This window comes from Trachemys scripta, chromosome 1, assembly GCF_013100865.1.
Source record: "Trachemys scripta elegans isolate TJP31775 chromosome 1, CAS_Tse_1.0, whole genome shotgun sequence".
In the NCBI taxonomy this organism is placed as follows: domain Eukaryota; kingdom Metazoa; phylum Chordata; order Testudines; family Emydidae; genus Trachemys; species Trachemys scripta.
In genome coordinates this window covers 106,474,421-106,499,645 of record NC_048298.1, presented here as the reverse complement: position 1 = coordinate 106,499,645, position 25,225 = coordinate 106,474,421, and the positions used below count along the sequence as shown (strand labels likewise).

Sequence of the window (25,225 nt, the reverse complement as noted above, 5' to 3'; positions counted from 1 at the left end):
ACAATGCAAACTACTTCGAGTGCACTCCAGAAAAGCTCTGCTAACGCAGCATCAGAGTGATGAATGGTAACCCATAGGCTCTTTGTTTAGTGATTTCCCTGTCATGCCACTCTGCATGCTGTACTTACAGCAGTCCTTCAGAATGTCTACGTACACAAAGCTCCGGATCACACTGTCCTTGCTCCTTAGATGGCCTCTCTTTGACACTCTCCCATTCGCAGCTTTGCAAGCAGATCCTTGTGGGCCAGAGCATGCCATTGAAGGCATGGGCTAGCATTGAGGGTATTACAGAGCCATCCACAACATGCCTTCCAGAGAGCCAGGGGTACAGAGTAAGTGCGCATGCTGCACTGCCCCTTAGAAGATGTAGCACATTCTCCCCTGCTCATCTGGCCATTGTCTTGCATCTCCTCTCTGCCCCCTTTCAGTTGGCAGGTGCCCCGGGGGACACTAGCAGGGAGCAGTCCCTACCCTCAAGCTCCTGTATGGGGAGTACAATAGGGGGTGAGCATACAAGGAGCCTTCCCCCCCACCCTTATGTGTATATGCAAGGGACAGGCACAGCCCGAGCCGATACTGGAACAACCATCTTCCCAATCCATCTTTAAATCACTCCCGAAAACTCATTTCTTACCATTAAGCTTCACTTTTCTCCCACCCTGTCTGCTCCCAGTCTTGCTCCTGATTGTTCAGTGTTTGCCTGGTGTTTGCTTAAATTAGACTGCAAACTCTGGGGTAGGGAATGTGTTTTTAAAGTGCCATGGACATCTGTGTCTCTAAGTGAATAATGAATAATCTACACTGAATGCGGCAGTGGCTTGGCAGTGTCCATCATGAAGGCTTCAGACAGCAGGGGAGCTCTGCCTGCCTCGGCACTGACAGATAAAGAACTGAACTTCACTGAGAGGAATGGAGTTACTGTGGAAAGTACTGACCTTGCTTTGTAGCGTGACACAGAATCACCATGGGACATGGCTTATTGAAGGGTTGGAGATTCCTGTAGGAGCTATTGCCCCATTTTACCATGGGGGATGTCATGGCATCTTCTTACAGTGGGAGGCGGGATTCTGTGGCCTCTTCTTATGATATGAGATTGGGGGCTGCCATGGCCTAGTTTTGCCAGCAGCCCATGTCCCTTCCTGCTCTACCATTTTGACAGTGTGTCCCAAAGAATTCAGAAGCTCTTTTGACATAAGAATGGCCATGCTGGGTCAGACCAATGGTCTATCTAGCCCAGTATCCTTTCTCCCAGTAGTGGCCAGTGCCAGATACTTCAAGAGGGAATAAACAGAACAGGACAATTATTGAGTGATCCATCCCCTGCTGTCCAGTCCCAGCTTCTGGCGATCAGAGGTTTAGAGACACCCAGAGCATGGGGTTGCGTCCCTGACCATCGTGGCTAATTGCCCTTGATGGGCCTATCATCCATCAACTTATCTAGTTCTTTTTTGAACCCAGTTATACTTTTGACTTTCACAACATCTCCAGCTCCTCCTTTGGCGCCACTCTCCTGCCTAACATCCCAGAGCACGCTCACCACCAGCAGGTCATTGAAGAGGAACACTTCCCTCTGATGAGCAGCCTGCTTCTGCATTTTATTCACATCCGTCACCTCGTAAAGGCGGCTGCAGCAGACCAGCCGTCGATGTGGCACAGACAGAACCTGCAAGGCCCAAGAGAGAAGTTAAGTGGGAAATGTTCTCACCATTCTCCCAACCCAAATGATTCAGTGTCACCTCTAGCTACTCAAACCTTCATGCAATGGCACCAGCTCTGCCCACCTGCATCCTACTCCTCATCATCACTTTCCCCGCATGCCACAGCAAGAACTGGCCCACACCCTTCGACTCTGAGGAACCCGAAGGAGTGGTGGGGCAGGTAGTCACTGGAAGCCCTCTTGTTATTGAATCAGATCACCACATGTCTGGCTTACAGGGATCGTGGGTGGCTGCTTACCCTCTTCAGCATCCTGCCATCACCCCAGCTGCAGGTTTGTAACTTTCTGACCCTCTGGAGATTATTTCACACAGTTCAGGTCAATGGTATGTTTTTGCGTTACTCATTAGTCCCGGCCAAGGAAACCATTGGTGTTCTCTTAACCCTGGCACTCCTCAGGGAGCTCCTGGGAGAGCTGGCTGAGATCACTTTCTATCAGACTTTTCCTATGTCCTCACAAAACCTGAAAGAGAGTCTGAAGCACTGCAGTGTCTCTCCGAGGTGTCAGCAGGCAGAGCCCGTGATAAGACTCTTGGCTAGAGGATGAGTGAACAAGCTAAGACAAATTCTGGCTAAGGGAGCTCCAAAACCATTAAGAAAGAATGAGATTGCAAGAAAGAGGGGAGTCCAAGAAAAGGGAGCAAATGTTAAAGGACAGAAGGGAGTGGAAGGAGAGAAAGAAGGGACTATGGGAAAGAGTTGAATGGAGAAGGAAGGATGCAACTGCAACAGAAGGCGGGGTAGAGGAGGAGACGAGAGGAGATTACAGGAGCTAGGGAAGTAGAGGTGAGAAGAACAGAGCAGAGGTTAAGAACTCACTGTTTTCATGCCTACGATGGATTTCTCCACCTTAGTGACATAGGTTACATGATCCTCATTGGATTTGAGCTCTTTCTGTTGGATCCTCTCATAGATCCCCACTACCAGCTCCCGGGGAATGTCAGCGCCGTCGTCCACCCCTGAAAAGCACAGAGAATGTAGAGCAGGCGAGGCAGAGAGCAAGGAAAGAGCCGACAGTCCTCAGCATGCACCGATTCTCTCCTTTACACAGTGTGTCTAGGCAGTGTGGGGGAGATGGGGAGGAAGCAATAATCTCTCGGTATAATATACTGCCTTCTCTGCTGATATAATGATATAATCAGGAGAATGCAAAGGATTTCATTATTCCACCTCTTTGCATGCTGGCTTCTTTCCACGTGTTCCCTGCCGTTTTATAGTCACACTTTCATATGTATAGATCTTGGGCCACTCAGCAATAAAACCTGCATTGATTTCATATAACCAGCGACCTTAGAGATGGAAGAGACCTATTAGGAGATCCAGCCCATTCCCCTGCCAATGCAGGATCGTGGCTCAATTGTACCTTTACTAGTTGCTTGGTCTGGTCTAGTTGTAAGTGTCCCCAGTAGCGGGGCTTCAACCACTTCCCTTCAAGATTAAGAGATGATGTATTTGTGGATCATGGTTAGATGACAACTAAAGTGAGACTCAAGATAAGAGAAGGCAGGTGTGGCTAGCAAGGAGGAGAGGGCTGAGGATAGACAGTTAGAGGGAATAGCATGCAAGTAAGGAAGGGGAGATTTAGGCTATCCGGAAATCTTGTCCAAATATTTGAAGTACCAAGATGGGAAAAGAGGTGTTCCGGGAGATCGAAAAGGATGTAACTAGGATGAAATCAAGCAAAGGAAAATTTCAATATCAGAGAAAACTTCTGAACTGTGATATCTATTAAACTATGTAAATATCTCTCAAGAAAAGTGGTGGAAACCCCACCCTTTGAGTCTTTTAAAAGTGGGCTGGACATATTGCTAGAGAATATACTGTAGAGGACAATTCTGCACTGATCCACTGGGTGATGGACTAGCTAGGACCTAACAGGTCTTTTCCAACTCAAACTTCTGCCACTCTGATTCACAGAGAGCAGCAGCCCCGGTTACAGAAGCCTCAGTTTGTCTTTGGCTTCAGCCCTAGCACACAGAATCTGGAGCAGCCGAAGTTATGCCTACCTGGGGCAGCACCCTCACCTCTCAGGTTCCGGATGAAGTCCTCCAGCATCATCTTCCTGTCGGGTTTGATGTTGGGGCTGTACATGTCCGTGTTGAGGAGGATGATCGCGAAGGCCAGGATGAAAATGGTGTCCGGGTTATGGAACTGCTGGACCACGTCCGGGTTACACATACAGTACCGCTGGCTGTAGTAGGAGGGATGCCCAGACATACTTTGGAGACCCCAGAGTGGAAATCAAAGGCCAGTCTACCCCAGATGTGCACTTGGCAGAGCCCAGACTGCTCCCCCTCAACTGGACCTCAGTACGAAGGAGCAAATCACTCCTTTACAACCACACTTGCCTTCATCTCACACAAACTGGGAGTATCTGGCTGTTCTCCCAAGGCACAACTTACACACCCCAAGGGCAAATTGTCCCACCTAAGCATCAGCTCTACTGCTCCACAGGGAGTGGTTGCAACTGTGTCCCAGAGGGACTCCACAGGCTGGTGTACCCTGCTTCCCTAAGCGTGGCTGGTGCAGGGGTGGGCGTGAAGCCAGGGCCCACCTACTACTTCTCTGTTTCGGGGCACAGTACCCACAGGTATGTGCTGAAAGAGAAGCTCCAGTACCATTATGGCTGTTCCTTGTGTGTGGGTCACCCATGCAGGGGTGGGGAGGTTCCTTGTGTGCTCTCCTCGCTGCACAGCCCATGTAAGGGACCATCTCACTCTGGCCCCAGGATGCTGTGCAGTCCTAGAAACCTGTAACTGCCTCAGTCCTCCAAGAGATTTCCCACTCTGCACCATGAATACCACTGAGTTCCTCTGAGACAGACATCTCTGTGCCTGCAGGACAGATGGGATTTACCCCTTAGCCTGCCTCAGGAATTACCCTTCCTTCAAAGGGAGGTTTAGCTCTGTCACTCCCTCTCCTTTGTCCTAAAGCTGCAGAAGTGTTAACCACCCACTTCACCTTGAATGGTCTCTTGCATCACGGGCTAACTCCTTAGGCTAAACAATCTGATCCACCTTGTATTTAGCTGTGACACGCTGCATATCTTTCCCAAGACCCGAAGAAGTGCTCTGTGTAGCTCAGTAGCTTGTCTCTCTCACCAACAGAAGCTGGTCCAATAGAAGATATTACCTCACTCACCTTGTCTCGCTAGTATCCTGGGACCAGCACAGCTACAACAACACTCCAAACAACTCTCTCACTCCAGTCACTCTTTTACTCTGCCTGTTTCCTGCCACCCGCATGTCCCAGCTCTTATTTTCCTCAGTGTAAACAGTCGGTGTCTCACAGCCAGCAGGGCTGTGCGGGCGCACTGCAGCGACGGCTCTCCTACCTGAAGGCCTCAATTAGCCGTTCCACCTTCTGAGCCTCTCCCTGCACACGGATGTGGGCCTGGAATTTCCGCAAAGCTTCATCCAGCTCCATGCCCGAGAAGTCCATCTCGTCCACCACACAGCTAAGGGGAAAGGAACACAAACTCCTTGAGCACCAAGCCCACGATAACACTCTCTCTGAAGGGACATAGGGTGGACTCATGAAGCAACCTACCAAGGCAGACAGTGACGCCAGCAGAGTTTCCTATGGATTCTGCAGCATGTGAGTAATTCCTATGAACAGCCATGTATTTATTTCTTCATCTATTTCCTGTCATCTGTCCATTGCTCACACACTGACCCATGCAGTGACCCAATACATTCACTCACTGCCACTTCCTCCTCCTACTCACCCCCTATAATCCATCCACAACCTGTCCATTCATCCATCCCTCTCTTATACACCAGCAATTCAGCCCGTTGTCTCTGCATGCACATCTATCAACATTCATTCATACATCCATCCCCCTTAACATCCGTACTTCCTCACACCTCCTCACTCAGGCCCTGAGCGGGAGAAGTTTTCCTCTGGATAATCATTAACAGGTTCATGGTAGCAGCCACTTCTGCAGATGTAACATGTAAAAATAAAAAGCTCTTCCAGTGCATTGTTTCCCTGCACTGAGCCCAGTGCTTATTTGTAATGAAAGAGGTGCTGGGGCTCAAGCAATTTTTTTACTTTCATAACTCACGCGGCAAGCCCAGAGGTGCCGGGGCTATCAACTGCCAAGTCCAGAGGTGCCGGGGCTCAGCCCTTGCACAAATTAAGCACTGACCGAGCCCCAGTGATAACTCTTATTGCCAGAGTCTAGGACACTGTGGAAAGAAACACCCCTCTATGCCTACTTCCTTTCTACTTTGGCTCCCAATTGGTGAAAGCTGAGCTCCCCTTCAGGCAAGTGAGACCAACTTCACCTCCCCCTCCCCCTGCCCCTTGCAACTCTGCCATGTTGGGGTTAAAGTCGGCACATCATAATTTGTACGTCTCCTGCTCCCTACTGGCTATTCCTTCACACCCCTTCTCCACACGCTTTGCGAAAGGCTGCTTTACACACTTCATTCAGTCTTGCGTCTGATGAAGTGGGCATTCACCCACGAAAGCTTATGCTCCAATACTTCTATTAGTCTTAGCTACATCTACACTACAGGGGGGGTCGATTTAAGATACGCAAATTCAGCTACGCGAATAGCGTAGCTGAATTCGACGTATTGCAGCCGACTTACCCCGCTGTAGGGACGGCGGCAAAATCGACCTCTGTGGCTTCCCGTCGATGGCGCTTACTCCCACCTCCGCTGGTGGAGTAAGAGCGTCGATTTGGGGATCGATTGTCACGTCCCGACGGGATGCGATAAATCGATCCCCGAGAGGTCGATTTCTACCCGCTGATTCAGATTCAGACTAACACGGCTACCCCTCTGTTACTTCAGCATGTGACACTTCCTCTCCTTTCTTGCACTCACTTCTTGTTTTGAAGGTTTTCTTCACAGATGTAACAGCTGCAGACTTGCTTTTTTCTCCATAAAATCAAAGCTAAGACCCTGGAGGGCAGCTGAGAGGCCTGTCTGTGCCACCCCCGTATAGTCCTTTGTCCCCCGCCCAGAGGAGCATGCCCCACACTTTGGGAAATGTGGAGCTAGTAGAAATGGCAAAGGGGTGACGAAATCTGGTTTAGCCAGTTCCGCTGGGCTTGACATTCCATTTGTTTGGCAGATTTCCTTAGGTTCCAGCAGCATTTTAAAGGTTCTCTACGGTCTTTATAAGGTACAAACTGTAGCATTTAGGTGCTTGTTCACTGACACTCAACTCTATAGTACTTCTCATGGGACTCCAGCAAGGAGAGTCATTTCTTTCCAAAAGAGGCAGGGATTGGGGAAGCTGAGCTTGGACTGCCTTGGCCAGTGGGTCAGTAGCCACCAGCTCTGCAAGAGTGACAGAATCTCCTCAGCCTCCAGGGCCTTGGTGCAAAGGCAGCTCAGCCTCCAACTCGATGAAACTGCCCCTCCCCAGAGCCGGCTGCACTAACAGAAGTAAGACGGGGGTGAGGTTTTATGAGAGTGGGTTCCTGCAGCCACGTCAAGGATCACACAGCTCTTCCATGTGCTATAACTTAAGAAGGCCTTCTCATTTTTCCATACAAGCACCAATGTGCCTCAGAGATGGTTTGGTATTTTGATTCAAGGCACCCCCAACAACCTGGGACGTAAGAGAGCTCAAAACGCAGGCAGCTGGCATCCGCTGGGGGTCAGAGTGCGGATGCCGAGCATTCCCTGGGGATGGGCTCCAGTGGGATCATTTTTCACTGTTATTACATTTCTAGCTGCTTCTCCTTGGGCCTCATGCCCACAGGTAGGATGTCCAGAGGCACGTCGCCCACTGATAGCGAAACGTATGTAGCGGCATCATACCAGTGATGATTGTGCCGCGAGGCATTTAGCAGAGGACTAATCGTGGCACAGGAGACTCGTGGTGAACGAGTTCTGAGAAGGCAAGAAGCAGCTGTACCGTGTGGGGCTCGCATCAGCTCAGCCAAGCACAATGACCTATTTTCAAGCTTTTCCGCTCAGGTGACAATGCTGCGGGAGCCGGGGCTGCAACTAAAAGCGTCTGTAATGAACTCACAGCCCAGGCTCAGGGAGGGAGCTGAGGAGAGGCAGCCAGGTGGAAACTCTTAAAACCACAAGACTCAAAGATATTAATAAATAACATTCCTCTCCCCCCAAAAAAGAAATAGAACTTCAGGGCAAACTGGAAGAGAAGAGCTCAACTCACATGAGGCCGGCTGCACTGCGCATGCCAGCGGCTCCACGCGGGAACATGGCAGTGCACGCACGGCTCTTCTTGCACAAGGGAGGCTGTGCCATGCATGCTAGCCCTCCCAGGGCTCAAATGGCTGCAGTGTGCATGCCAACTCACTTGGTAGGGAGACACTACTTCATACACACCAGCCCTCCTGGTTTGAGAAGTGCATGGCACAGCCTGCCAGCTTTTCTACCTCACAGCCCATTTTCCACATGAGAAGCTGCACTGTCTATACAGTCCTTTTTGCACAGAACAGACTCCCTGGTGCAGACCGCTCTCCTCACACAAGAGGGGCTGCAAATACATGCCTGGCTCTGCTTACTTGAGGGGTGCTCTGCCAGGCCTATAGACCTTGTGACATGAGAGTGTCTGTGCTGCGTACAAGGTTCTTGCACAATCTTCCTATCCTGGGCGCCCTAGCAGGAGCAGAAGCTGGGCTGTGCACAAGTACCTGTCACATGCGATCTGCATTGTGTACATGTCTCCTCCCTCTCCCAAAAGTGTACTGCACACCTGGCTCTCGCACTAGGGAGGCAGTGGCATGCACAGCTCCCTCCTGCATAACTCAGATTTTACCGGGGATATTGCACACAGTTGGCAGCACTTGGCAAACGTCTCTCCCCATCCCCCCATTATCAATCTGTTGATGAACTAAATCCATGGTCTCACCTCTGGTGCAGAAGCTTTTGCACAGCCCCTGCTCAAATCCTCTTGTAATGCAAATCTCCTGGGGCCCCTCAACAGGGGACGCTAACTCCTTGGTGAGTGCGGTTGTTTTGGGGGTAGCCAGGAAGCCTCCTGTGCCAATCCAAGGACAGTTTAATGGGTGAAATAGCAAACTGGCTTCCTTCACTGAGAGCTGCCTCCTCGTGCTTCTGGCTGTGAATTTCCATCTCCCCAGAGGAACTCCTCTCTGCCTCGCTGCCCATTAGAGAAAGGGAAGGCAACATGTGTCTGACAGTGAGGAGAGCAGCACGCCCGCAAGGAGAATGCGTCAGAACAAACCTAGCGCTCACATTCTTACGGTGACCTGCCCCTATTCACCGCAACGTCTCCTACGTTCCTCCTTTGGAGACAAATGAATCAGGACAGCCGCTCTGACCTTCCCAGGATCCTGTGACCCAGAGCGTGAGCAATCCAGCCCCAGCGGCACTGCCAGCTTCATTCATGGCACAGGTCAGAAGAACTGACTCATGAATGAACCAGGAACGTATGAAATTCCTGAGACAAAAACAGGGGGGATGGAAGAAAGAGGGCATGAAAGAATGAATGAAGCCAAGCAAAAAGACAGCATGAAAGGATGAATGTCAGCAAAGGCAAAGAGTGCGAGCATGAAAGAATGAATAAAAGAATGAGAACAAAAGCAAGCATCAAACTAAGAAAGCACAGAAGAAAGAATGGCTGGAGAAAGAGATGAAGGCAAGAATGAGAACATTGCTCAATACTGTGAATGCTGACGTTTTTTACTGCGTCCCTTCCCACACAGCTATGTGATCTGTCTGATAGAGTGTGTGGAATATGTGATATGCAGACATCTTAAAAACCACTTTGAAATCAGATCAGTGGTCTAGTGGCCACACAGGCTGGGGCTGTAGCTTTAGACCAGGGGTAGGTAACCTATGGCACGCATGCCGAAGGTGGCACGCGAGCTGATTTTCAGTGGCACTCACACTGCCCGGGTCCTGGCCACCGGTCCAGGGGGCTCTGCATTTTAATTTAATTTTAAATGAAGCTTCTTAAACATTTTAAAACCCTTATTTATTTACATACAACAATAGTTTAGTTATATATTATAGACTTATAGAAAGAGACCTTGTAACACCGTTAAAATGTATTACTGGCACACGAAACCTTAAATTAGAGTGAATAAATGAAGACTTGGCACACCACTTCTGAAAGGTTGCCGACCCCTACTTTAGACCATCATACTCTGGGCTGGCTCTGTGCAGTCCATGAGGGTGGCAGAGAATGGGTCACATCTGGCTGTCTACTAAGTCTGCTTGGCTGACTGCAGGAACAGTGGGAATAGGATCTAGTGGGAGATGTACTGGCGCTCTTCAGTCAGAGGGTGGGTTCTTGGACTGGAAGGTTTTATTGGGTGAACAGGGAATGAAGGAATCGGATGGGATTTTCAAAAGTGCACAAGATGTTGGTAAACTCCCCTGTATAAGCAAGCCCTTAGGAGCGCAGTCCTATTGACTTTCAAAGGAACTTGTGCTCTTCTGTCATTAGGCACTTTTGAAAATACAACCCATAATGTGTTCAAATACCACAGAGTGCCTAGCTACCATGCTGATGATTGTAGATTTCATTGGGTGAGATGAAATTAGATGAGAGAGAGAGAAGGAGGGATAGGGGAAAGGAGAGTATTATTCAAGGGTTGTAGGGGCTTGGAAGTCCTGATTTGCGGGTAATGGGAATAATTTACCAAACTAGCCAAATCTTGTGCTAGTTAAAGATCTTTACATCCCTGGATATTTAACACGCATTGTGATCTACACAGAACATTCCTCTTGTCTGCATCCACATACACTCACTAAGCATGAATTTAAAAGGTCACATTTTTAAAGGACAGTGCAAAAATATTTGTGCAATTATTACCTCTGTTAAATGACAAAAGAAACAGATGGCAGGTCACTTGCCCATCTGACTGAGCGGAGATCTTTAATAGCACAAACTGTCCTTGGAAACCAACAGGAGTCTCCTGAGTAAAGATACCAATGCTGAGCCAGTAGTTTGTGACCTGGGCCATGCAGCTCAGCATTTGAGTGCACAAGGGAGGCTGGAGACTTTCACAGCTGTTTTAAAGGCTGTCCTATTATTTATTAATTTGGTTTGGTTAATTTAACCTGGCTGTGATAGGAAGAATGCTTACAGCTCACATTTCCAACACGAGTGTTTTGTTGCTTTTCATATTAAACTACAGCTAAATTAACACAGTAAATCTCATAAATAATTGAAATGACTTTGCAACAACAGAGGGCAGGATTCTCAGACTCACGTGTGTAATTTGTACCCCCGTGCTCTCAGTCGTGCTCACTGCATGGGTCTATCGCCCACCCAGATATACTCAGTCAGGGGGACCCAGTGCTGCCACCCAAGCACTTGCGATAATGTGGCTACTTGTGCAGCTGAGAGAAGGAGGGAGGGCACTAGTGCTGCTGGCAGCACTGTACATCGCAGAAAGAGCATATCTGGGCAGGCTGTAGACATGAAACACACCAATCAATGCACATAGGCTGATACAATAACATATGAGGACACTACTCTGCTGATGGGACCGGAGACACTGGTGCTCTGGTGTTGTGTTAATACACGAAGTGTGGATAGGCCATGGGACTAAGACATCAGAGATGGGGTCTGCCATAGATTCAGTGGGCCAATTCTTTGCTAATTCATGCCAATGTAAATTATTAACTTGAAAGGAAATGCTTTCGATTTAAACTGGTGAAAGGGCAATCAGGCCAACTGAGTGATCTTGGACAAGTGTGACAGGTTCCACTTGCCCCGAACTGGCCAAGAAGAGGCTAAACACTCACTCTGGGCAGAGGAAGCCCCGCCCCCTCACCCCTGCTGGACATACTCCATCTGGAGCACTAGTATAAAAGGGAGCAACTCAGTTCAGTCAGGGCTGACCACTGAGGCGGGAGGATGCACTTTGCAGGCTCCAGCCTGGGAGTTGCTGAAGTCCCAGACTGCGGAAGCCAGAGGTGCCGAGACCCAAACGGATACCTAGGTACCTAAGGATTCCTCAAAGAGGTTAGAACTGCACAGGCCGAGAAACCCAGAGACCCCGGAGACGCCCGGACCATGGTATCAGGGACAGGGTAGGAAGTAGCCCAGGGGGACTAGTTGTTGGAGGGGACATCAATGTATTGCGGTTGGATCCCCGCTGACTCAGTGGTGAGAACATTTGCCACTGTCAGGGCACTGGGCTGGAACCAGGTAGAGCAGGAAGGGCTCAGGTTACCCTACCCCAGCCACCACTCACCCTTGGGTGGCGGCCCACTCCCCTGACCAGCCACTAGGCCACACAGCCCTGTGGAGGAGGGCAGCCATTGGGCCAGATCACCCTGAGGGAGAGGGAAGCCTCAGTGACTCTGGCCACTAGGTCACATGGCCCTGTGAAGAAGGGCAATCGTAGAGACTTTGGCCATTAGGCCTTACTGCCCTGAGGATAAGGGTAGCTGGGTGGACTTAAGTGTGGGGCCCACTTACCCCACCCCCAAAGGGGAACAGGATGCATTTGCCCCATGATAGCAAGTCACAGAACTTCTCTGTCCATCTGTAAAATGGACCCAATGATTCTCCTTCACCTTTGTTAAATGCTTTGAGACCTATGGCTGAAAAGTTCTTTGGAGGTGCCATGCGTGATGAGGATGGTGCTCAGGTTAACACATTAACACACCAGGACACACATGCACTCACAGCTCTACTGACATGCGCAGTAATAATGACATGGCATCTACATCGTATTTACACGGGGCTGCATGGCACAGGCTCTGTTGTAGGAACCTTTCTCACTGAATCCTAGCACATCATTTGTTTACCCGCAAGACAGATAAGAACATTGTCAGTGGGGGCTGATGCACAATCTAGGGCTAGCAGGAATTATCCACCTACTGCTATCGCAACAACCCCTCTCTCTGCACTGAAGAAGGGCTTGGATTTAAAGAGGCTCTGTCTGGAGATGCAACCCACACATTGCCTGATGGGGAAAAAGGCAATTACTTTTAATTGTGGCGCTCGGCATGAAATGATTTGAGAGACCATGTGTATCAATTATGGCTGGATCAATACACACGCAGCATATGAGACAGAAAGGCAGGATACATGGCCAGGCACCTGTGGCAATAAAATAACCCTGATATATAGCATGGCAGTGATGGGCCTTGAAATTTGGACCCAAGTTTGGCTCCTGATTTGACATCTCTTCCTTCCCCACAGTTTTGGGGGGAAGGTGGTGGGGGGATTTGGGTTTCCAGTTCGGCTCTGTTCATCACAGGTCCTAATTGTGGAATTTGAGTGTCAACATTCAGGAGAATGGGGGAGGGGGCACATTCCAGGTTCAGGCCCGTCTCTGATTTATAACAAGATATTTAGTACAAACCTTCCATCCCTATGGAAAGAAAGATCTAACAGAGAGCTATGATACGTGCTGACGGATATATGACTAAGGGCCCATGCTGAGCTCCTCTGGAGAATCAGCGCTGAGTAATCTTGTCTCCCACTGACTTCAGGGACGACCTCACAGGATCAGGCCCTGAGAGAGCAGAAAGGCAGAAGTTGCAGGGCTGAGCAGACACACTGGCTCAAACCCTTCCTGCTCTCACTGCCTTGATTTTCAGGAGAGTTTGGTGTGATAGTGCACTCTATATGATTTTATGAAAATATGTTAATGAGTTTAAATATAATGTAACTGGAATATGTTTCATGCAAAAGGTCTCTTGTAAGGTATCACTACAAAGCTTATAATCTACTGAGTGTGATCATCCTATTTGTATAAATGTACCACTTTTGTATCTGAAGCTAGAAATATCAAATATAACTCTGAGGGCCTATTGTAATTATGCAAAGTGTGGGCCATTAATGGTGGTTTGAAATCTTGATGACTCCCATTAACCAGAACCATTGTCTGCAGATGGCTCTGTTTTACTTGTAAGTTTCCCTGTATACATGTGTGCTGGTGTGTGCTGGCAAGTGGGTAATGAAGTCTTACAGTGATATGTGAACTGAAATCCAACTTTAACCTGGTGCTTTTCCATTGAGAAGGAGCGGGTGGGAACCCAGAGAGGGACAAAGGGTTCCCACCTTATGCAAAAGATATATAAATGGGTGGAACAGAACAAATGGGGCAGCCATCATGAGGAATCTCCTAGCTACCACCTGAGCTGGAACAAGGGCTGTGCCAGGGGAAAGGACTGTGTCCAGACTAGGAAGGCATCCAGTCTGTGAAAGAGACTTATTAAAACATCTCTCAGGGTGAGATTTTATCTGTACTCAGTTGTATTACTGTATTAGGCTTAGATTTGCATGTTTTATTTTATTTCACTTGGTAATTCACTTTGTTCTGTCTGTTACTACTTGGAACCACTTGGATCCTACTTTCTGTATTTAATAAAATCACTTTTTACTTATTAATTAACCCAGAGTATGTATTAATACCTGGGGGGGGAGCAAACAGCTGTGCATATCTCTCTATCAGTGTTATAGAGGGTGAACAATTTATGAGTTTACCCCATATAAGCTTTATACGGGGTAAAACGGATTTATTTGGGGTTTGGACCCCATTGGGAGTTGGACATCTGAGTGTTAAAGACAGGAACACTTCTGTAAGTTGCTTTCAGTTAAGCCTACAGCTTTTAGGGGACGTGGTTCAGTCCCTGGGTCTGGGTTTGCGGCAGGCTAGCGGGTCTGGCTCAAACCAGGCAGTGCACTGAAGTCCTAAACTGCCAGGGCAGGAAAGCAGGGGCAGAAGTACTCTTGGCACATCAGGTGGCTGTTCCCAAGGGGGTTCTGTGATCCAACCCATCACATTTGGCTCTGACTCTGTCCCTGGCAGTGTTGTTTGTCATGATCCAAGAGCGGTGCTGAGCCAGCACGCAAGCAGTGGGTGTTTCATGTCTTCTACTGGTGAAGAGTCCCCTACAGGGGGCCCTCCCCTGCATGAGTGACCTGAAGGGGACTAGATCCTTCAGGACTGGGCAGTAAAGGAAGCCCAGGGAGGGAGACAGCCTGAGACCCACAGAGAAGCCAGTATTGGAGGAAAACCTGCCCTCTCAGACAGGGGCCAGAAGACCAGCTAAGACTCCTCCTGTCCCCATTCACCATCCCAAAGTCAGGAGGCAGCAGGTGAGTGATGGTCCTGCAGACCATGGTGGGGAGGAGGCCAGGACTGGCTGGAGGCAGGTGCTGGGAAGCACGTATGGGCCTCAAAAAGCCACTAGCAGTCTCCAGCCTGAAGTGCGGGACTGATGGAAGGGGCTCTGACTTGCAGGACCAGGAGAGAACCAGGATCAGCAAAGCCTAGTGGAATGACCCGCCAAGGGTAGCAACTGAACAGGAACAGAAGGGAGCCTGAGATGGGCCGAGCAGGCTGGGGAACCCAACACAAATGGCGCTGGAGGCAGCTGTGTGGCGCGAGACCCTCAGCTCATGGAAGTGGATGAAATGGTACTGTTGGCCAGCCCTCGGGGATTGCAAAGGTAATAACAATCCATTACTTGCGTGTCTTCTAGCCAAAGCTCTCCGAGCACTTCACACACACCCACAGCTTTGGCCCCCATATTTATTATCCCCATTTTACAGATAGACGCAGGTCAGTGACAGAGCTGGGAATGGAACCAACTCTCCCGACTCCCCAACCTGTCCCATAAACACAAGGCAGTGCCTCTCCTCCCCTTGTTACCCCGATCACCTTCCACAGTGTGCCACGGGATCTTTAACACCCGAGGAAGCTGTGGGGCCTGGTCTCCCTCTTGCTCACCCCAGTTTTACATGCCTATAAATCCAGTGACTCTGGTGGTTCTGGCTGCTGATTCACACCAGTGTGCTCTCTCAGTCAGGCAGGGACTGTTACGTTACTCCTAGCTGGCTGAAGGAGCTCTGGGGAAAGAGATGCTGAAAGGCCAGAACAGCGGCTGCAGCAGCACCAAAGAACGCAGAGCCGTAGCAGCCCCTCATGATGCAGAAAAGTGTGTGTAGGGGAACAGGACAAGGAGAAGGTGGAGCACGCTCACCAGGAGGGGTGCAGCTCAGGGGGGATGTGGGGAAGGGGAGGGGCAGGCATGCTCACTCAGAGTGGGGGGGACAGTGCAGGGGGCACATTCCCTCAGAGTGGGGGGGCAGGGGCATTCTCAGAAGGGGCAGGGGAGATGGAGTGGGGAGCACACGCACCGCAAAGGGAGTTAGGAAGGGGGCAGGGCACACTCACTCAGAAGGGGAGGGCAGTTTGGGGGAGAGGGGAGGGGTCTCCGCACTTACTCCAGGACGTCCCTGTTGAACTGTTTCTTGCTGTTGCCCAGGAACTCCCCGATCATCTGGCGGCTGAGGCCCTTGCGCTGGAGCAGGAAATGTGCCACCCCAATGGGCGTGTCCGGGATGAAGCCCCGAGAGATCAGGAACTGGATCCCTTTGTCTGGATTTCTGGAAGAGAAGGACAGGGACGGTGAGCCGGACACTCCCTTCGGGGCACCATTGCCTCTGGAAGGAGTCCCCTTGGGGAGCCCTCTCCCACATTGCTCCCATTAATGTGCATGCTAGTGACTGGCCTAGGAGATCCATCCAGCCTGCAGGGGGGCAGCCTCACCTGACCCCTGCCATGTCACAGGTTAAGGGGGTAAAAATGGTTCTGATTACAAGGACAGAAGCATCCATGGTCCCTGTCCAGGTGATGTGTCACTCCGTGGGGCAGCCTTGACCACTCAGACTGGGGCCTCTACAGGGACTGCAAGTGCACTGAGAACCTAGTGATGAGGACACAGCCTAAACAGGCCATAGCCTTCCCTGCAGCCCCCACCCCAGAGCAGCTCTGTGTGTTGTGTCAGTATGTTTGTCCCTCTCTGTCTGCTTATGGAGCTCTCTGAGAGTTGCATGTGTGTGACTCTGCAAGTGCGTGTGGTTCTGCAAGTGTCTGCGCCTGAGTGTGTGTTGTTTGTGTGCACCTCTGCATGTGTCTTCATGTGCATGAGCATCTCTGAGATCATGTGTGTTTCTGTGCACAAATATACACGATGTGTGTGTCACCCATGTGTGTTTATGTGTGTGCCTCTGGATGTAGGTATTTCTATGTGGCCCTGTGTGTGTGTGAGTATGTATGTGTGAGTGTGCGTGTCTGTGTATGGCACACAGGGGCGTACTGAAGGTTTGCATTAATTTCTTTTGTCCCTATTCCCCTGCCCCTCCGGCAGGCTGTCACTTATGATGCGCTCTAGCAGACAGCACTCTGGCTGTCAGTCAGATGCACAGGGGAATCGGCGAACGCTGAGATGATTTCCAAATTCCTCATGGTTCTCCAATCCAGGGTGGTTGGTGCTTCCTCGTGAGGGAGGCAGGAATGTCCCATTTCTGTCATTAGCCCTGGCGCTGGGGAATTTTGCAAAGGCTTAATGAATGAATTTGCACAAGCAGCTTCTTGGGGGAAACAGCACAGAACACAGTAGCACATGAGTGCTTGATTCCTCCGTGACCTCCACTGCTCAGATCTACTGGGTGATTAGGGACTATGCAAACAACTCATCCGTACCCAGGATGGAACAGCGTGCCAGAAAGTGCATCGTCCCCTGTAGGAGAACCCCATGGGGCAGACAAGAGTGCATGTACCAGAAATATACCCAATACCATGGAATTACATGAACAGAATAAACTGAAAATTGATGAAGTGATAATCCTAGTGGAAAAAGCGAACTCAGCCCATTCAGTATGCACGTGGGAGTTTGGTCAAATACCCCAGTGAAAAACCCAGGCTCACATAGCCCATTAAGCGCTACTTAACACATCATGTACATCGGGCAAAATGCACTTGCCGTGCTACCCCACGAGGCTCGTGTGTCACCTCTGAAGAGTCAGCGTAAAGAACACTACCAAACACAAGCATCACAAGGGGTTGTGTGTGTGTTGAATTCACATTCAGCAGTGAAAGGGTTTGGAAAGTGCACCTGCAAATGCACCTCTGGGGCATCTCAGCAGATGCCCAAATGTCAGGGGCTGATCTCAGCTACAGGTGCAAATCCAGAGTAATTCCACTGAAGCCAGTGGGTTTACTCTGGATTTACCCCAGTGTACTTAAGAGCTGAATGTGGCCTGCGAATAGAACTGCCCTACCATGGGCATGGATGTACGGGTTGGGGAAGGTGGGGAAAGAATGGTGCAGGAAAAGTAACAAACAGGAAGATGTAAAATAAAGCAGCCCCCATCCCCCATCTCCCTTTAATTTACATTTTACCATTCCCACACTCCCTTGGCTGCAACTAGAAGATAACATGATGTACACATTTGAAACTCCCATTGACTAAAAAGGAGCTTTCCCTCTGCTTTTGCCAGGGGCAGAATTTGTTCTCCATAAAATACCAATAGGTGTGATGCACTCTCAAGTAGCAGAGTGACTGAATGCCACACAACTGAATACTGTGCTCTGTGCCAGTTACCTTCATTTATTTTATCCACGTTATGTATCTTACATCTCCACTTACATCACTTCTGAATTTGGCCCCTGGCGTTCTCCTCTGTCCCTGAGACGCTAAGCCTGGCCAGTATGTGCTGCGGGATTCTTACAGTCCTGCTGGCTTTCCCTCCACCTACACAGCTACCTGCCCACGCACAAACACAGTTATTAGAGCAACACTGCATCATAAGGAACTCTCCAGTCCAGGAATTCCACCCCCTCGCTGTGGAGTGTGGACTGGGTAAAGTGCCACAGCATAAATGCAATCACTACGTTCCCAGGAGCCAGGTCCAATCCAGAGTATCACTTGCTGAAAACTCAGATGGGGACTAAATAGCACAGTGAGATTGCTAATAGACAGTGGAGCCTTTCACTTTTCAGTCAGGCCAGTGGTGACTGTTTGATGGCCCTATATAAAATGGGTTTTCTGGGCTCAGTCTAGTTTCTAGTGGGCAGTATTCACATCACTATAAGTACCAATCGAGTAGCCTCTTTGCTGGAAGTCTCAGTAGGGAGGCTAAGGACTGCATGGGCTATATGGACTGAACTGCCTTCTCAGCCCCAGAGACAGTCCCCTTTGGGGCTCACTGGTGTGTCTTTGCAGAAGAAGCTTGTCCTACTGCTGCCCTTTCTGCACAAGTGCATAAACAGAAGACTTCACTCTCCCGGACTGACAAGCTGGCACCTTCCCTCTTCCCAACGAAATGTCTTTCTGAAAAAACTGACTCTGACAGGTGACAGGCACGAGACTGGTCACAACCGGGTGGAAGACATGGCCAGGAGAATGTGGTTCTGAGCAGTGCGTATTTGACATGACTCTAGTCACACAGAGACCTAAGAGATATGGTGAGCCTGGGTCAGCAAGTGGAAGAAGACCAAAGCAATCAACAAGCTGCTGATTCATCATATGTGTATCTGCCAAAGTGACTGCAGGAGTCACAGGGAAAAAACATTCACACCCCTGCTTTACCATCAGCTCAGTGCTCATGTCAGCTACATACACAATTCAAGCCAGACGAAGACAAATTGGTGCAGGCACAGTTGCCAGGCATGTCTGTGAATATATAAACATTTTAACTCGCAAAAAGCTGAGCACTGAGTCCATCTTCAATAAAACACCCATTCAGACCCAAACAAGCCGAAGGCCTGTCTCTGTAAAACAACTGGGCAGACCTGAGCCTGTCTCCTTCATAACCAGACCTGTGTGCCACAAACCCACCTCCGGTGTCCGTCCTCTCTGTGCTCCAGTCTCCACACGACTGCCAGCCAGACCTGAGGACACCCCAAGCCTCTTTCTGATAGAACATGTTCAGACTTGTTCATGTTCCATTCCCATCTCAGGTAAAATGTCCACCCACATCTCCGTGGGCCCTAAATCTGTCTCAGGGTAAAACGTCCATCCAGAGCCAGGCCCAAACCTATCTGGTAAACACCCACAAGATGTGGGTGTGCAAAATTTCCCCCTAGTATGCAGCTTGGGCTCGCCTCAGAAATCATTCTGCTAACATCACCATCCAGGGACTGGAATGAATACCAAAGTGAAGAGTGATATGATCAGATTGTGAAAGGGCAAAGAACTATATTTCCCAGGGTTCATTGCAGTCAAGAAAGTCTCACCTATAGGCAATGAGCAAACCCAAAGTTCCTTATAGAGCCTCAGTCGCTTTCCGCAAATCCAAGGTACGTGACCTTCCACGTTACCTCTTCTGACTCAAATCTCTAGGCTGCTCTGCCTTTGCTTTCACACCGACAGCTTTTTTCACAGGGCATCGTTCTGAGCTGTGCGATAGATTGTGATGACTAAATTGGATCTGTCAGGTGAAAAATTCTCCCCAAAATACTGAAGGAAAACAGCAGCTGGAGCACCCCCCTGAGCTAGTTAAGCTCTCGGCACTCTAAACACAAGGCCAGGGCTCAGTTCTCATTCAGAAAAGCCCCACAGTGAGTAACCAGGGCTTGGGGACAACCCCAACCCAAGAGTGCCCTGTTGTCACTAATGAGAGGGGGCCTGTGTCCCATCCCCAGCTGGACAATCCCCTCATCTGGACAATGGTCGGGGTGCAATCTTCAGCACTCTGGACAGTAACCATGGGGTTTTAGGTTCACTCTCCAGCTATGGTGGAGTATCAGGACAGCGACCAGAGAACCTAAGTTCACTACTCACAGGACAAAGCCCCTGCACTGTAGACTTGGGACCTGAGTTCAGTCCCCAGGAAGTTTCACCCTGGAACATAAATGAGTTACAACTACGGGTGAATCTAGCCCAATACCTTTTATAGCTTCTTATTGTCATCAATGGAGAAAGCCATGTGAGATTAAAGGATTTAGTCCCATTAGCCACTTACATGTTAAAGAGGTTCAGCCCAATGCGGTACAGCCGCTTCCTCATGGTGTCTGTGGAAAGCGTGGGAGATTTGCAGCTGGCTGGATTCTCACAGTGGTACCGTGGGAGGCTCAGAATCATGGCCTGCAGCGCTTCCTTAGAAGATACCTCAGATGCCGACTTGGCTGACGTGGAGGTGCTGCTGCTGCTCAGCTGCTCTGAGTTGTCTGCATTTTCAGACTCAGAGCCCTTGCCCTGCCCAGTCTCATTGTTTGAGTCAAACTGGAGTTTCTGCACCACCATTTGTCCTTGCTCCATCACCCCTCCCCCCAAACCATTGGTGTTAACGTTCACCTCGGTGAAGGTATGACTGTTCTGGAGGACCCTGGAGTCCGGCAGCCCTTCCAGGGCAGCCTGGGCCTTTTTGTCTTCCTTTTCCCCATCCCCTGGGCTTTCTTCAATTCTGGCAGCTTGAGAGAGCCCAGCCTGGGCACTGCTGCCAAGACAGTTCGCCATGGACACCGAGGTAGAAGATGAGACTGAGATATTCTTGTTGTCAATCTGGACTGTGACATCCCGGAAGGCCATCATGAGGGTGCTGCTGCTCTTGGGCAAAGTATCTGGCAGCAGTCCCTCCTCCTTCTCTTGCTCCCTCAGTTCAGCTTCCAAGTCCTGGTTCGGCTGCATTGAGCTGGCACTGAAGGTTTCTCTGATCTGGTACGAGCTGCCATCTTGAAGGGAACACATGGTCTTCAGGCTCCATGTACTGAGGGCATCATCAATAGACTTGGCCAGGGACTGAACCTGTTCCGTGAAAGAGTCCTCCAATTCAGTCAGGGCCCCGCTGATGGTGACTGGCAAAGATGGGGACCTCACCAAGGGGATGCCCACAAAGTTATACCCTTCCATCAGGGCTTTATCAGCAGAGAAGTTTTCAGAGTTCTGGACCCGGACTTTTCTTAATGAGATTCGGCGGGGCATGCGGCTCTCCAGCAGGGAGTTCCGGATCTTCTCAAAGTTTTTGCTGAGTTGGTACTGGCGGAAGGCAGTCTGGATGGTGCAGGCTGCCCTGCGAGAGACCAGGTGCCCTCCGTATTTGTGCTCTAGCATTTCGATCTGAAACACACACACAAACAAGATTTTTAATTGACTTTTGAAGGCTGTCCATGACCCCAATTTATACACTGATTAGTTAGCAATGACACTCAGTGGGACCTCCAATACTCCATTAGCCTTTTTTCCACACTGCGGTGCCCTGGGGATGTCTGCTGGGATTGCAACAGAAGGGGGTCCCTCACAGCAGTGCCCTGGCCATGCCTGCTGACAGTGTGGGCTTCCTCAAAGCTGTGCCTTGGGAATGCCAGCTGGGGTATCCGCAGTGTGAGCTTCCTCACCGCTGTGCCCTGGCAAAACACCAGCAGAGTGAGCTTCCTCGTGGCCGGGGCCTGGCAAAGCCAGCTGAGACACTGGCACTGTGAAATGTGTACAACAGGACACCAGCCTGTGAAATTCTTTGGAGTAGAGTCTTGTCAATGCAAGTACAGCACTCCCGCAGTGTGACCCTCCCAAAGCTCCATTAACACTTCTACATCCCTCAACTACCTCAGCAAAGTGCCTCTAGAGAAAGGGGAAATCACTGAAAAGAAGAAAAAAACTAAGGAATTTTAACTGTCAAACAAGGGCTCAGATTAAAAACTATGGACCCAATCCTGTGAACGAGTGTCCTCAACTTCCACGGAAGTCAGTGGGCGTTGAGGTTGCTCAGCATGTGACAAGAAGTGCTCCGCATCTCTCTGGGTCACACCCCTATCTAAGCTCCACTCTTTGGCCCGGTGCACTTCTAGACTATGCAATATCTCCTGAGCTGCTAATCTCTCTCTCTCTCACACGCACACATACACACACACACACACACACACAAAGAGCTAGGAGACATAACAACTTTAGTCAGAGCAAACCAGCCACAAGGCCTACCCTGGCCACTTCATTATAGTTGTTTCTGTGCCACAGTCTGGCCACATGAACCCAAATGCTGTTTCCTTTTCCCAGTCCTTCATTTTTGCTCTGCAAGTGAAGCCCAAGACATGTGCCAGAGGAGGATGCTGTCTGTCTGCTTCATACATCACCCCAGCCTCAGTCCCGATGAGTGATCAATAGAGAACAATGTGGGAGGGATGAAGATGAGGGATGATGATGCTGAGAGAAGCAGAAAGGACAAACCCTCATTATCCCCATTGAGATGTGGCTAAACTGCTGAGCCTGGCAGGCCCCTCCCGTGTCTGATAAAGGACTTTACAGCACATGTACAGAGTGGGGGGTGAGAGAGAGTGAGAATGCCAGGTAGAAATGAGGCGCAGGATAGAGAGCACAAGCAGGCTCAATCCTGCATTAACAAGTGAGCTATTGCATGACCAAGTTATTTCTGCTTATTAACAGGATCAAGGGCAAAGAGGGGAGCACATGGTTAATTGCCTTATATACAGAGGACAGGCCCATTCTCAGACACACCGTGTCCGCCTGCACTGCACGCCTTTTTGGTCCATGGTTTCAAGAGTGGGTGTGCAAAGACCTTGAGGTTTATTACATGCTCACTGCGGCCAGGACCAGATTCAAGCATAGGCAGACTACGGCTGTATCTAGGTCCCAGCTCCTGGAGTCATGTGATTGCATCAGAATCTCAGCTTTCTTGTCTTTTCAGTAGGTTTCTGGACCTCACAGCTGCAAATCTAACCTTCAGAAAGTGAACCGAGTGCCTGCCTGCGTCGGCAGAGAGCCTGGAACAATAGCTTTAAGAATTGCCCCATGTGTCTCAGTAAGCTATTAACTACAAGATCCGCTGCTGTGGGAGTGAGAGGGGCTTTTGCAGATGACACCTCAGGAGATGACTCTGCGTGGTAGGTGAAGAATGCTATGGGCCCAGTCCTCCACCCCTACAGATACACCCCAGCTGCTGGGTTAAGTACTAAGGTACTGATTACTGCCACACTCACCTCTCTAGGGGGGAGAAAGCATGTGGTCCCTACTGAACACCAGAGGAGGGTGCTGTTGCTGCTCCTGGAAAGGAGAAGGGAGCCCGTGCCACTCCAAATGGGAGGTGGGGGCTACAGTGCAGGGGCAGAGCCTGTATTGTAGTGTGCCTGGGGCCCTGGACTGTCTTACGCAGCCCTTAATGCAGAGAACGACGCCTAGTGCCCACCCATAGGGCAGATTCTCCATTGCCTTGGACAGTCATTTATACCAGTGCAATGTGGGTGCCAAATCCTGCCAGATCAGAATGGGAACCATTTGCACTTGCTTAGCACAGGTGTAAATAACAGCCCCAGCTAAAGTGCAGTGGCAGATCTAGCCCTGAGCCGGAACACACCAGCTTTGCCCATCCTTCTGCTCGCCATGTAAGTAAGTACCTGCCGAATCAAAGTCAAAGTACCTTCAGACCATTTATCCCCATAAACAGATCGTGGAGCCAGCTGTAATGACAATAGGTCTTGTCAATAGTCTTAGCAGATGAACTAGGCCTCTGTTTGCCCCTGGGTATTTTGGGCTGGCCCCAGGGTGCAGGGGAAAGCAGAGGGTTGGGGGCAAGGCGGAGATGCTCTCCAAGACTTATCACACCCTGAGCTCGCCCCCTGGCCTCCACCAAACTTAAATTTCAACATACAATCAGGGCTTTCCCTTTCCACATCTTCAAAGCACGGGAAGGGGTGCGGGACAGTTTCCTCATACAGTCCCCCCACCACTGTGAGAAATTAGGACCTATCCCTTCCCCACCTTCCTCGGTACACAAGGCTTATTTAAATATATGCCCATTAAACCCTAACTTGTGCAGGCACAACCCAACCAGCTGTGACTGGGAACTGACTGAGAGTCCTGGGTACCACAGCCTGGCATAGCAACAAGGAGGCTAGTCCTGTTGGGGGTGTGTGTGGGGGGGGGGAAGCAGCCATTTGAGAGAAGGGATAATAATAAGGTACAAAACCCAGCAGAACCAGGGGAAGCAGCAGCCTGGTAGTTTTCCAGGTGACAGCCATTCAGGAAGTGTAAATTTCATATGCTCCATTCTTATTAGAGGCCAGGATGAGATGTAATTGCTGATCTGAAATAAAAGGCAGATTCCTCCAAAGCAGAGGCCAGTTTCTGAACAGCAGAGTTTGATGGCATTGGTTCTCAGTGGGAGAGGTGGGAGCCATCTAAGAGTTCAAAAGAATGGGCCAAAGCCATTGGCACCCCTGTTACTGCAATGCCTGGCACTCTATAAACCCCTACAAGCTATTAGGGAAATTAACGCCAAAGGGTATTCCCAATCTTCGCTGCTTCCTAAAGGCCCTGCTAAGAGCTCTCAAACGCAGGCCAAGCTGTCCGAATACTGAGCACTTTGACAGAACTTTCTATCCAAGAAGCCCAAAGAGCTTTTACAAAGGAGGATCAGTATCATGAGCCCCAGTTTGCAGATGGGGAAATTGAGACATGGAGACTTGCACACGGGCATATGAGTTGCGTAGCAAAGCCAAGAATATACCCCAGGTCTCCTGACTCCCAGTTCTGCACCCTGCCCACTGGGCCATGCTGCCACTCCACTTCAGTTGGACGAAATCTCTTTCTCGCTCTCTCCCTTTCAGGAGCGTGCAGCTCAGTGATTTCCTGAAGTCTGCGATATTCACATTTGCCACTGGACCGATTTAAGGATTTGACACAGCCACGGGCCCATCCCATTCTCCTCCTCTAGCAAGGGGGAAAGGGCATCCATTAGCTAGGGTTACCATTCGTCCGGATTTACCCGGACATGTCCTCCTTTTGTGTGCTAAAAATAGCGTCCGGGGGGAATTTGTAAAGCACTCACAATGTCCGGGATT

At 50.0% G+C, this 25,225-nt stretch overlaps 1 protein-coding gene across 1 annotated transcript in view; it reads right to left on the bottom strand.

Moving 5' to 3' along the window:
- Positions 1-25,225, bottom strand: part of IQSEC3 (IQ motif and Sec7 domain ArfGEF 3) — a 124,875-nt gene that overhangs the window by 6,689 nt on the left and 92,961 nt on the right. Inside the window, exons 4-9 of the mRNA XM_034780487.1 lie at positions 20,398-21,491; positions 15,874-16,035; positions 5,051-5,173; positions 3,741-3,907; positions 2,536-2,675; positions 1,538-1,663 (exon numbers count right to left, since the gene is read on the bottom strand). Coding sequence (XP_034636378.1) covers positions 1,538-1,663; positions 2,536-2,675; positions 3,741-3,907; positions 5,051-5,173; positions 15,874-16,035; positions 20,398-21,491 — 1,812 coding nt within the window. The remainder of the gene's footprint in view (positions 1-1,537; positions 1,664-2,535; positions 2,676-3,740; positions 3,908-5,050; positions 5,174-15,873; positions 16,036-20,397; positions 21,492-25,225) is intronic.